Source organism: Fundulus heteroclitus, chromosome 15, assembly GCF_011125445.2.
Source record: "Fundulus heteroclitus isolate FHET01 chromosome 15, MU-UCD_Fhet_4.1, whole genome shotgun sequence".
NCBI classification, from domain to species: domain Eukaryota; kingdom Metazoa; phylum Chordata; class Actinopteri; order Cyprinodontiformes; family Fundulidae; genus Fundulus; species Fundulus heteroclitus.
Genome location: NC_046375.1, coordinates 9,245,651 through 9,258,127, shown reverse-complemented (window position 1 = coordinate 9,258,127; position 12,477 = coordinate 9,245,651). Strand labels below are relative to the sequence as shown.

At 39.1% G+C, this 12,477-nt stretch overlaps 1 protein-coding gene across 1 annotated transcript in view; it reads right to left on the bottom strand.

Moving 5' to 3' along the window:
- LOC118566190 (cartilage intermediate layer protein 2-like) overlaps positions 1–3,635 on the bottom strand; it is a 4,412-nt gene extending 777 nt beyond the window's left edge. Inside the window, exons 1-9 of the mRNA XM_036147595.1 lie at positions 3,540–3,635; positions 3,411–3,451; positions 3,256–3,289; positions 3,132–3,155; positions 2,940–2,969; positions 2,642–2,813; positions 745–851; positions 444–621; positions 7–89 (exon numbers count right to left, since the gene is read on the bottom strand). Coding sequence (XP_036003488.1) covers positions 7–89; positions 444–621; positions 745–851; positions 2,642–2,813; positions 2,940–2,969; positions 3,132–3,155; positions 3,256–3,289; positions 3,411–3,425 — 643 coding nt within the window. The 5' untranslated portion in view covers positions 3,426–3,451; positions 3,540–3,635. The remainder of the gene's footprint in view (positions 1–6; positions 90–443; positions 622–744; positions 852–2,641; positions 2,814–2,939; positions 2,970–3,131; positions 3,156–3,255; positions 3,290–3,410; positions 3,452–3,539) is intronic.
- Between the last annotated feature and the right edge of the window lie 8,842 nt (positions 3,636–12,477).

The window sequence follows — 12,477 nt, the reverse complement described above, 5'->3', positions numbered from 1 at the left end:
AGTAGCATCCAAAGCGAACTTTGTAGTTGCTGCAGCGGCCTGTGCTCTGGTCTTTATTGCGGCAAATTAACCCCTTGGTGGGACTGTAGCTGAAAACAAAAAGTTGATAGTGAGTTAGCACATGCAATTCTAATGTCAAACTTCTAAAATATCAAACAGAGGATGTGATTTGGTTTGTAATACTGTTGATCATACAGTTTGTGAAAACATTTAAACTAAATGTAATAGTCTGAAACGTTCTAAATGGCTAATTAAAGTAATGCAAAGGTAAACAGTGTCCATGCTTTGTCCCCATAGACAATCAAATAAATATTTCACCCCAAATGCTACTAGATTACATGCCATGTGTAATCGAGTAGCACTGGCTTCCAAAAACTAAGAAGGGGATAAAGGGAATGTGTCCTGTGATCATTGTAAACAAAATGTCTTCTAGAACAACTTACGCATGGAAGCTTTCTCCTGTTCTCATAGCTGGGATCTCTCCATCAACCGTAACAGCCTCAATATACTTAGGTTTAGAACAAAGGCTTCCTCCTGGGTTTTCTCTGATCAGGGCACTCAGATGCTCCCAGTCTCCACTTCCACTGGGACTGTCTCTATTGTACCACTTGGTCCAGCACACTGAAGGAACACAAAATTAAACAGCTGTACTGTTAATGTAAATTTTTAAATTATATGAGAACAAATAAGTAAATTCTTAATTAGATGGTTGATTTTTTTAAAGGCAGCATGAAGCTCCGGTACCATTATCACAGGATTCAGCTCCACAGCGGAATCGAACTTTATAATCATTGCACTTCCTGCCGCGTTGATCCTTATTTCTGCAGACGAATCCATTTTTGACATCATTTCTGAGAAGAAAAAAAAGTTCTGTTGTGAATTAATGTTTTCACACAATTCTTTCTAAAAAATACTGAGTACTCAACATTATCTTCAAGACTGGTTAGAAAAGTCACCATGCCCATATTTGAAGAAATCTAAGAGCAAATGATAAAGCACAGACTTCAACATCTGAAGGTCAATGTCTTGATGGTTGGAAAGGATTACAAAGCCTTTTCTAAGGTTTTCGGTGTCAAACGGGTCACAGAGAGGTTTTATCCTTGTAATCATGCACATCCAGACTGTGCTCTGACACAGTGATGTCCAGCTCCTTTCTTCCTCTAAGCACACACATTTTAAAATAAACACCCTCTAAGAATGACTCAAACTCAAATATAGACTTTAACACTTTAATCTGACAAAGTTCCAGTGCTGGGCCCTTCTGTTGCTCAACATACGAGATCCACGAGCAAAAAGAGGCAGAACAAAGGAAACTACAAGTAGTTATACCCTTGGCTCCCTTCACCAGTTAGAGGAAGCACGGACTTCACCTGATATCAGTAGAAGGAATTTGTCACCTCTAGGCTGTTATCTGTCTTTTTTGCATGTGTTAATTGGTGGGTGTTTGAGCTACCTACATCTAAGCATGCGGCTTCTAAACCACACAGTAAAAATGTTCCAATAATCAAACCCACTCCATCTCATGATCAGTTGAACAAACTCTTACTTTTAACAGCTATGTTGTGCAAACATTTAGTGAATAAATCTAACATCCTCAAATTGAGAAAAGCTAGAATAGCGTTGGACAAACTACTGAATTTATTCATTGAAAACTTAAAGAAGTCGCAAAGAAGCAGAACATTTAAATCACTGAAGGATTCCTCACTAAGAAAGACTTTGGGCAAAATTACATTCATGGGATAGTTCCGAAACCAAAGCCACTGTTTAAGCCTGGTTCACACAGCAGGAAGATTAGACTGATTTTTGCCTTTCGACAGGCCCGACTATCGGGTGGCTCGTAAAATAATCTTAAGAGATATTCCTGCCATGTGTGGTGTGTTGTTCTTGTCGTCTGACTAGATATCACACACTGTACAAGCAAACCTGTGGTGTATTTTAAAATCTTTTTGTGGGAACCGGCTTTACGCTTAAAGGCCACAAAAGCCCTTCACAGATTTATCAAAAACATCATCAAGATGCTTTCAAGAGCTTCGAGACTTTGTTAAACCAAAAGTGAATCTTTTTAGAAGTTATGCATCATTTTACATCTGGTGTAAAGCTAATAGCAAGAACAAGCAAGAAAATGAACAATTTCAGTACCCTGTTTTCATTAGAGAAACATCAAGGAATTGCAGTGTCAACATAGGGAACCATAACACAAACAATTATGCTACATTTCAGGTAATTTTAGAGTCACCAAATAACCTAACATGAATAATAGTGGACTGTGAGAGAAAACTGGAATACCTGAAGGAAAGACTATGATTCCTACCAAAAACCTTCTTGCATATATTTACATATACCAATATCCTGTATGGTTAAAAAGTTGTACAGTAAAACAGAAGTGGAATTTTTCCTTGGAGACAGAATAGTCTGTTTATATCCTTGTAAATTTCCATTCACATTGTCATGTAATATATTGAAAGTTTGAATTTTAGTCAAAACAAATCTTTTTCAGAAAATTATATGACTCATTCTTTAATGTTTTGCATTGCATGGAATTTCCCTCTGGGATTATTAAAGTATGACTGATTCTGATTCTGAATCACAAAATGAAATGTAATTATGTAATTACAAGCTTCTTTTTTAAAATCACACTTACCGATATATTTTGTCCCCGGCTTGACTGACACTAAGCCCAGAAAGAGTCACAGCCTCTATATCTCTTGGGTCACGGCAGATCTTTCCAGGATTCTCCTTGCGAAGAGACCTGAGGTCCTCCCAATCTCCACTTCCAGAAGGGTTATCTCTATCAAACCACTGAGTCCATTCCTCTGGAAAACAAGTTTTAAATTTGAGACTTTTCAGTATTTAACTAACTGAAACCAACTCTAACTATGTTCTTTTTATAAAAAGAAAACACCATTTGATGCAATGTAATGAAAAGTGTTGGTACTCACGAACGTGGTGAGGTTTATCACAAGGTGTTCCTAAGAAAAAGCAAAAGACAAAAATCTCAACTGTAAAGTGAACAAAGGATTGACTTTACCTGTAGCTAAAATGTGGAAACTTTCTGAATTATAAGAGCTCCGACAACCGAGGAGCACAAGACTAGTTAGTTTTAGTCCTTCGACAGATTATAGTTCTTTTACCTTGTTGACTTGGTCCCACATACCCTGTTAATTATATAAAAACAAGTAGCACTAGTTAGTTCTTTTAACTAATGTAAATTGCAGAATAGTTTGTTGCAGATAATTGTTTATGAAATTAACATACCAAGAAGCAATATTGCAGCAATGGCAATGCTTGCCTAAAAAAAAAACATAATTTTGTCAAGGTTTTGTGTGAAAGTTGTGCAGCACAACATCATAATCTTGGACTACTGGTCATAACTCTTCATCATTTTAACACCACAAATTTACAGACATTACCTGCTTGATCATCATTGCAGACCAGAAGTTTGTTGTTAACACTGAAAAAAAGTAAAACCATTTTTCTTAGTTTTGAAAAGCTTCATAAAATGTATTTTGTTGTAATGGGTTTAAAAGATACATTTTTACCTCAGAAATCCAGATGACACTTAGCAAGAGGTGCACAGAGTCCAGTGAGATAGCTGTGTTTTCTTCAGTCCTCTTATAGTAGCAAGTCTTACCCTCTGGGTGTGTGGTGAAATTGTGCAACACAATAAGGGGCCTGTGACATTTGATTGTAGACATTTTAGATGCACTTTTTTTCTTTGCATTTCCACTGAGAAAAAAAAGGGAAAAAAACAGAAGTACTGCATTCCAGCAGGCAGACAAATATCTGCATGAGTTCCATAAGTGTTTCCGTTGTGTGGATTAACTTCTTTGTAAACTGAGAATTGTTTAAAATTATAGAGATGCTCAGACAGCTTTCAAAGCTATCTTTTCTAGTCAATTGGATGTAATTTGATGCCAGTTTCCAAACATCAGAATTTGAATAATTTTACATTTCTTTAAATTGTTAAGATATGTTTTTTTTTGTATTGAAGAAGCAGAAGAAAGGAGTCTTGGAAAAATCTATTCCTGGTTTTATAAGATTTGCCTCTTTTCTTACAAGAATCCAGAACAGTCAAGACACTAAATTTATATTATACTTTACTACCAACAAATGACTCACATTTGTAACCTTAAATTGTTTGAATAAATGACAGAAGTAAAATTCATTATTTCTACTTATGTGTATCACCTTAGTCAGAAAATGGGTATTATTCCTAATACCCATTTTCTTCACTGTTTTTTTCCTGTCGACTTAGCATTCAAAGAATGCTTTATCTCTTCTCCTTAGTGAATGGATACCTTGTAGGCTGGCTTTACCTGCTTTTAACAGTTTCAGCCCCCCTTGTCAAACACATAGGTAATTTAATATTCTTTGTTTCTACTTGTTTCCTTCTTTTCCCTTTCATAATTTAAATACCTTTGTTTAAACAACACCTTTTAAACTGCAGGGTTGTGCACTTAGATATTTCAAGCCCAAAAAAAGTTAGAAAGTTAAACAAAGTTAGAAAAATATTTAAGAAACAATCCAGGAATTTCCATGGCTCGGGGTTAGGTTTTGGAAGTAGAATTTCATTAAATTGGAAGTGTCACTGTTCACATGGAAGCCAATTATACATCTCCATGGAGAATGAGGGTGCCAAGTAAAAAAAAAAACAAAACCCGGCTCCAATATCTTCAATTTCAAACTGGAAAGAAATATGGTGTAGCCCAATTTGAAAAACTATATATTATCCTCAGACGAGAAACATGTTGAGCAATTTCACCACAAAGACAAACAGTATGTTTAAAGGAAGAAAAACATAAAAAGCAGGACTCTGGCAAAACAGCCTATAGGCCTAGCCTATGTTCTATAAAATTAAAAATGCCCTGTTCGTTTGTGGTGTGTTGTGCTTGCTGTTTGACCAGGCACAACGCATTCTACGAGCAAACCTGTTATAGCTACAAATCTTAATCTTAATTTTTGAGGTCTTTCAGGTTTTTAAAAGTAGCTGATAAATTTAAAATCTTTCCTTGTTAACTAGGCATAACTAGCAGGCCTAGTGCTAGCACTTGCCTCTTGCAGCCTCTGCAAGTAACGAGCATTTAACTTTTTTAATTGAGGAGCTCAAGACAGGAGTTTAGTTAACATTTTAACACCATAAATCCAGAGATATTACCTCCTTGTTCATCGTTAAAAAGCCCAGAAGTTTCCTGTTAACACCGCAAATACGTGGCAGAAATAAAAAAAACAAAAGGATAAACAGGAACAAATACTTAAAAGTCATAAACTGTCAGATGCAACCTGTCACAGAGACACTATCAACCACTAAGTCATATAAACTAGGTTTATTAAATATTAGATCTCTGTCAGGAAAATTCCTTTTAATTAAGTACTTCATTATTGACAATAATCTTGATGTAATGTTTTTAACAGAAACATGGCTGCATGAATTTAGTGAAGCAGCTATACTGATGGAGTCGACACCTCCAAACTACAATTTCCTTTGTGAGAGCAGACAGCAAAGGAAAGGTGGAGGAGTAGCAACATTGTTTAATGACTCACTAAAGTGTAAAAAGGTGTTTTTGGGAAAATTGGACTCTTTTGAAAATTTGGCTCTCCAGGTAAAGGGCCCGGTACGAGCTATGTTTCCGAATGTGTACAGGCCTCCTAAGTCCACATCAAACTTTTTTAAGGATTTTAGTGACCTCCTGTCTGTGATATGTGTTGACTATGACTGTTTAATTATTGTGGGAGACTTCAACTTTCACATTGACAACCTGGAAGAGAGAAGTGCAAAAGAACTGTGTGACACACTTAGAAACTTTAATTTAACTCAGCATGTTAAACAGCCAACACACAAACAGGGACAGATATTAGACTTAATCATCACTAAGGGTCTCTGCTCTCCGCCTCTCTGCCTGCTCGGACGCTTTTTTCTCTGCCCCCTGCTTGCTTGCATTTTCCTGCCTTTTATCTTTTATCTCCTTTTTATCTATTTGCCAAAACCACAGAGAGTTGGATTTAGTTATTTTTATTTATTTTATTTTTATTTATTTTTGATTTTGATTTTGCAAAGATGCCTACCTTCACCACAGTGGACCTTGACACGCTTCTACAGAAGATCGCTGTTATAGAACAGAAGACATGCCGACTCGAACTGAATTATGATGTAAACGGCGCGTATGGAAATGAAACAACCCTGCCTGCAACTCCAAACGGGGACCACCAGCCCAGCAACTCTCTGAACAAACAGATCCCTGAGGAAAATGAGAATCCCTGGACCACTCTGGGTGCAAGACCAAAGGATCAACGAACCCCACGCCTAGACAAAGAAAACTGGCCGGACTACAGAGAGATGTCCCAGGACAAGTGAAACAACAGCGGGCTGTTCCCACAACAAATGATAGGAGTAAACCTGCTGGAAATGCTGGAATTCCGTTACTAAACAGATTCGCTCTGCTCCAAAATGTGACCCAGGAGAATCATGACAACACTCAGAGGTACGTCAACGACTTTCGCTCTAATACATTAGAGAAAAGACATGCCACGGGGCCAAGGACCCTAATTTTATGCAGTGGGTCTGTATGTGGGATTAAACATTTCTGTAATAAGAAAAACACAGAGGTGTTAATTTATAATGACTCGAACTATGGCCTGGTGTCTGATTTATTAGACATCCTTCCAAGGATCTTGAAAGAACGCCCGACCTTGGAAAAACTCATAATACAAGCTGAAGCCCTTGGCGACGTCTCCCGGATAAGAAAATCAGAAGTATTGAAAGAGGATTACATTCGTCTGTTGAAGAATCTTCTATTCTGTGAACCATGCGTCATCAGCTTTGTTCCAAAACAAAGTACATCCAGTGCCTAAACAAAAGATAAGCCCAGTGCAGCCCGAACAAGCCAAGATAAAGACGGCCAGAAAGATGACACAGAAAGAGGCGTCGTCAGAGCTACAGAAGGATTCATCCCAGATCTCAGCAGGACAAAGAGAGGACCAACAACCACCATCGTCACGAACACCAGTCCAGACTACACCCGCCTCGCCTTCCTCTCCACAAAGCCCAGAGGTTCCTTTTCTGGATTTTTCTCATAACATGAACGAAGTCCTTAAGATTGGTCTACAGTTGGCATCCTCTCCACATATTAATTCTGAAAACCGCATTTCTGTGACTAAATCAGCATCTTCCAAAGGACGCACAGGTCCAGATCCTCCTCCTCCTCCTCTACATATCACAGAAAATGCCTGTCCTGAAGACCTTCGGATAACTTCCTTGTGATATACAGCGGGCCCTGGCAGTACGTTTATCAGTCAAGACCGCATCCAGCATAAGCCTTGGCCTCCTGACGGAGAACATGGAATATCTGTTATGATACGTGGCAGAAATAAGAAAAGCAAAAGGAAAACAGACAGGAATAATCAGTTGTACTTAAAAGTCATAAACTGTCAGATGTAACCTGCCACAGAGACATCATCAACCATCAAATCATATAAACTGGGTTTACTAAATATTAGATATCTGTCAGGAAAATCCCTTTTAATTAATGACTTCATTATTGACAATAATCTTGATGTTATGTTTTTAACAGAAACATGGTTACATGAATTTAATGAAGCAGCCATTCTGCTGGAGTTGACACCTTCAAACTACAATTTTCTTTGTGAGAGCAGACAGCAAAGGAAAGGTGGAGGAGTAGCAACATTGTTTAATGATTCACTAAAGTGTAAAAAGGTGTTTTTCGGAAAATGTGACTCTTTTGAACATTTGGCTCTCCAGGTAAAGGGCCTGATACGAACTATGTTTCTGAATGTTTACTGGCCTCCTAAGTCCACATCAAATTTTTTTAATGATTTTAGTGACCTGCTGACTGTGATATGTGTTGATTATGACTTTTTAATTATTGTTGGAGACTTCAACTTTCACGTTGACAACCCTAAAGACAGAAGTGCAAAAGAACTGTGTGACACACTGTAATGGAGATAGCTTCCATTACATCAGGAAACTTGATTATTGATTGAGTTACACTCTAAACAGTTGCATTGTTGTATTATTTTTGTTGTATTTTTGTTCAGACATTTAGGTGTACCTTCTTGAGATGCAGGGGGACTTGCCATCCATTCTGTGTGAAGGAAGTGTCAATATATGAATGTCAATTTATGTTTCCTTAAATTTCCAGATGTTTATTTTCTTGTTTTGACAGAACTCTTGTTTAGTTGTAAGCACCTACCTCTTCCTGGTTTGGCTCCTCAGCAGGGTGTGGCAGCAAACGGGAGAAACAAGCTGCAGGTGCTGCTGAAAGCTCTTGGAGCAAACCATTTGTAAGGAGGGTAGAGCTTTAAGGAATTATGTTTAATTTGAAGTATTATTTTGATTGACTTTATATTTGTTTAGTTAAAATGATTTGCATTTATGTAAATATTTGTTAGGTTTCACTTATTGTTTTTGGGTGTTGTTTTTGTGTAAGTATGGTTGTTTATTATTTTCTGATCATCCCCTTCATTGGTTCATTCTAGCAAGACACTCAGGGTGCACTGCTATAAAAGGCAGACGTTGTTGTTGTTGTTCAGTGTGTGTGGTGTGTTTGGTGCAAGTCCTTAAATAAACCACCTCAAAAGTTATTGATGGTCCTGCCTCAATATTCAATGTGGAGCCTCCGCTGGTCGAAAGCTGACACACACTTAGAAACTTTGGTTTAACTCAACATGTTAAACAGCCAACACACAAACAGGGACATATTTTAGACTTGATCATCACTAAAGGTCTAAACTTTTCACATGTCAATGTAACTGATGTTGCCTTATCCGATCACTTCTCCGTTACCTTTGAATGTATAATTTCCAGTGACTCATTTAGCCGAAGGAACATCGTAAGAAAACGGACCTTTAAGGACAATGCCACAGAAATTTTTATTCAAGCTTACTCTGCTACTTTAACCTTGGGCTGCAACTCAGTAGATGAGCTAGTAGATAACTTTCAGTCTAAAGTCTCAGACATCATAGATTGCATTGCTCCAGTTAAAGTGAAGGTTTTTTCCGGGAAGAGAAAATCTCCGTGGAGAAATGCTCCAGCAGTTAGAAGTGAAAAAAGGGAGTGCCGGAAAGCTGAACGCAGGTGGAGAAAGAATAGACTCCAGGTTCACTATGACATCTATAAAGAGAGACTTTACAGATATAACTTACAACTGAAAAATGCAAAAGAATCTTTCTTCTCAGAGATCATCAAGAAACACATTAATAATGCTTGTGTCTTATTTTCCACAGTCGACAGGTTAACAAATTCTCCTGTGTCCGTGGCTTCTGAACACCACTCCACCAGGGCCTGCAATGAATTTACTAACTTCTTTACTGAGAAAATCCTAAAAATTAGAGGATCAGTTTGTACATCCACACCAACTCTAGAACCAATGCCGTATTCAGCTGGAACTACTTCTGACAAAATGTCCCAATTCAGCCAAATAAACTCCAAAAGCTTAGAGGAGATCATTCAGCAGCTAAGTTCCTCCTCCTGCTGCCTTGATGTTCTACCCACAGCTTTCTTTAAAAAAGTTTTGCCTGTCATAGCGTCTGATTTGACTCAGATAATAATCACGTCCCTTCTGTCAGGTGTTTTCCCCCAGTCCCTAAAAACAGCCGCTTTGATGTTTTCCAGTCTGGCTTCCGTGCTCACCACAGTACAGAGACCGCCCTTTTCAAGGTGTTTAATGACATCCATGTAAATACAGACTGTGGAAGAAACACCGTGTTGGTTCTATTGGATCTCAGTGCAGCATTTGATACTGTCGATCACTCCATCCTGTTAGAACGCCTGGAGAACTGGGTCGGCCTCTCTGGTACAGCTCTCCACTGGTTTAAATCCTACTTAAAGGTCAGGGACTTTTTTGTATCAGTAGGTAACTTTACATTAAAGATGACAAAAATCACATGTGGGGTTCCCCAAGGGTCCATCCTGGGTCCCCTCCTTTTCAATATCTACATGCTCCCTCTAGCTCAGATAATAAAAAACAACAACATCAGCTACCATAACTATGCAGACGACACACAGCTTTACATCACCATGTCACCAGGTGACTATGAACCAGTTCAGGCACTGAGTAAATGCCTAGAAGAAATCAATGCCTGGATGTGTCAAAACTTTCTTCAATTGAATAAAAACAAAACTGAAGTAATAATCTTTGGACCAATAGAGGAGAGATCAAACGTTAGCACACAGCTTCAGTCACTTTCATCTAGGAACCACTGATCAGGCCCGAAATCTGGGTGTAGTGATGGACTAAGACCTTAACCTCCAAAAGCATCTAAAGACAGTTACAAGGTCGGCTTTCTATCACCTGAGGAACATTTCCAGGATTAAAGGACTAATATCTCAGAAGGATCTGGAAAAACTAATCCATGCGTTTATTTTTAGTCGAATAGATTACTGCAACTGTGTTTTTACAGGTCTCCCTAAAAAGTGGATCAGACAGCTGCAGCTGATCCAGAACGCTGCTGCCTGCGTCCTCACTAAGACTAAGAAAGTAGAGCACATAACCCCAGTTCTAAAGTCCTTACACTGGCTCCCTATATCTCAGAGAATAGACTTTAAAATACTTCTGTTAGTCTATAAATCCCTAAATCCCCACTCAGGTCTTCTGGCTCAAACTTATTCTGCATACCTAGAACACGAACCAAACACGGAGAAGCAGCATTTAGTGCCTATGCTCCACTTATCTGGAACAAACTTCCAGAAAACTGTAAAAGTGCGGAAAGCCTGAGTTCCTTTAAATCGAGATTAAAAACACATTTCTTTAAAATTGCCTTTGAATGTTCCAGTTAAACTGTTTTACTGTTTTTAATGTTCTTTTTTTCTTTCTACATTCTATCCCTACTTGCTTTTATTCCTATATTTTAATCATGTAAAGCACTTTGCATTGTCTCTGTACTGAATTGTGCTATATAAATACATTTGCCTTGCCTTGCCTTGCAAAAAACTACAAATATGTTTTTGTCATGGTTTTTAGGTGTTTGGCCCACATGCAAAACACAGTCGGAAGGCAGAGAGCAATTTAAGGTGTTTATTAATTAAACATAGATGCAGTGACAAGGAAGAGCCACGATAGGCGAACGCCTGACAGAGACGTGAAACCAGGACCGATTTGCTCTGTGGGAGAGAGAACAGAGGATTAGGCTGTCCCTTGGAGATGGATATGTGCGAGGTTTGTGGAGAGCTTACCGCCGAGTTCGGGAAACCTAGCCAGGGGGAGTGGAGCAGAGAGACGGACTCAACAGGTCTCTCCTTTGAGATGGTAATAGGGCTGGTGAGCGGGCTGAAGGAGTTATGGCAAGATCCGAGCAGCACCGATGGCGGGAGCAGTGGTCAGTGGGCAGCTGGAGGAACCAGGGAGATTTGGTGATATCCTCAGCCCAGCTTGGTAATACCAAGGGAGCCTCGTGATGGGATCCAGACAGTGGGAGGACTTGGCTTGAGCAAGAGGGAGAGCCTGGAACGGGATCCAGGACGAAGAGAGCCAGGAGGCTGACCAGGGATGTCAGAGCACGGAAGAGCACTTGGAGCGTGATCCAGAACGTGAGGCAACTTGAGAGACACAGGAGGGAGACAATTAGCGCTGGAAACAGGTAAGCTGTCATGAGGCAGTCGCCACTGAGGCGTACCACACAAGGTTAACACTCTGGCATACTCCAGCTATCCGCTCACTGCCTAAATACTCCCAGCCACGGTGCTGAGCGAAGCACAGGTGTGCACCACCCGCCAACTGCAATCACCTGCGGAGAGAGATAGAAAAGGCAGGACCAGCAGATATCTGCACAGCACTGCCTGCTAAGTCCTGACAGTTTTTCTTAGTTCTAGCAAAGATTTATAAAAGTTATTTCTTTTTAGAACGTTTATCAGAATCAAAGTTTTTACCTCTAAAATCCAGAGAAGACTTGGCCCGAGTTACAGTGAGATGGCTATATGTTCCTTGGTTCACTTATAGTAGCAATCCTTGTCCACTGGGTCTGTTGATTTTTCTAATAAAATAATTGGCTTTTGATATTTCACTATCGGCATTTTTAATCTTGTTTTGTTTAGTTTTCGCTGGAAATAAATGCAAAAAAGACCAGAATGAATCCATTCCTCTAGGCAGACAGATATCTGCATTAGTTCCAAAATTGTTTAAATCATGTGTTGTAGTGGAAAATGTTATTCTTGTTCTGCTTGTGTGCCCTAAAGTAATCACGGTCACTGATTTTATGCAGCATGTTGGTGAAACTTTCCTGTTGCAGAGCATATTTCACAAACCTGGCGACTGAATGGTGGTGAAGAATTTCTGCAGAAAACATTGGAACCCAAATGCTGGAAAAGTTCATTCCAGGGGCTCCTGACCACTCACACAGCTTTTTAAGGTTGATGACATTTCTTCCTGGAGTCATGACAGCCATTACAGATGTGTTTCCAAACTCTGGATAAGTTTTTCCCTTGGAGACATCAGCCCAAGCCAACAGGTTCAAAACAGTAAATTG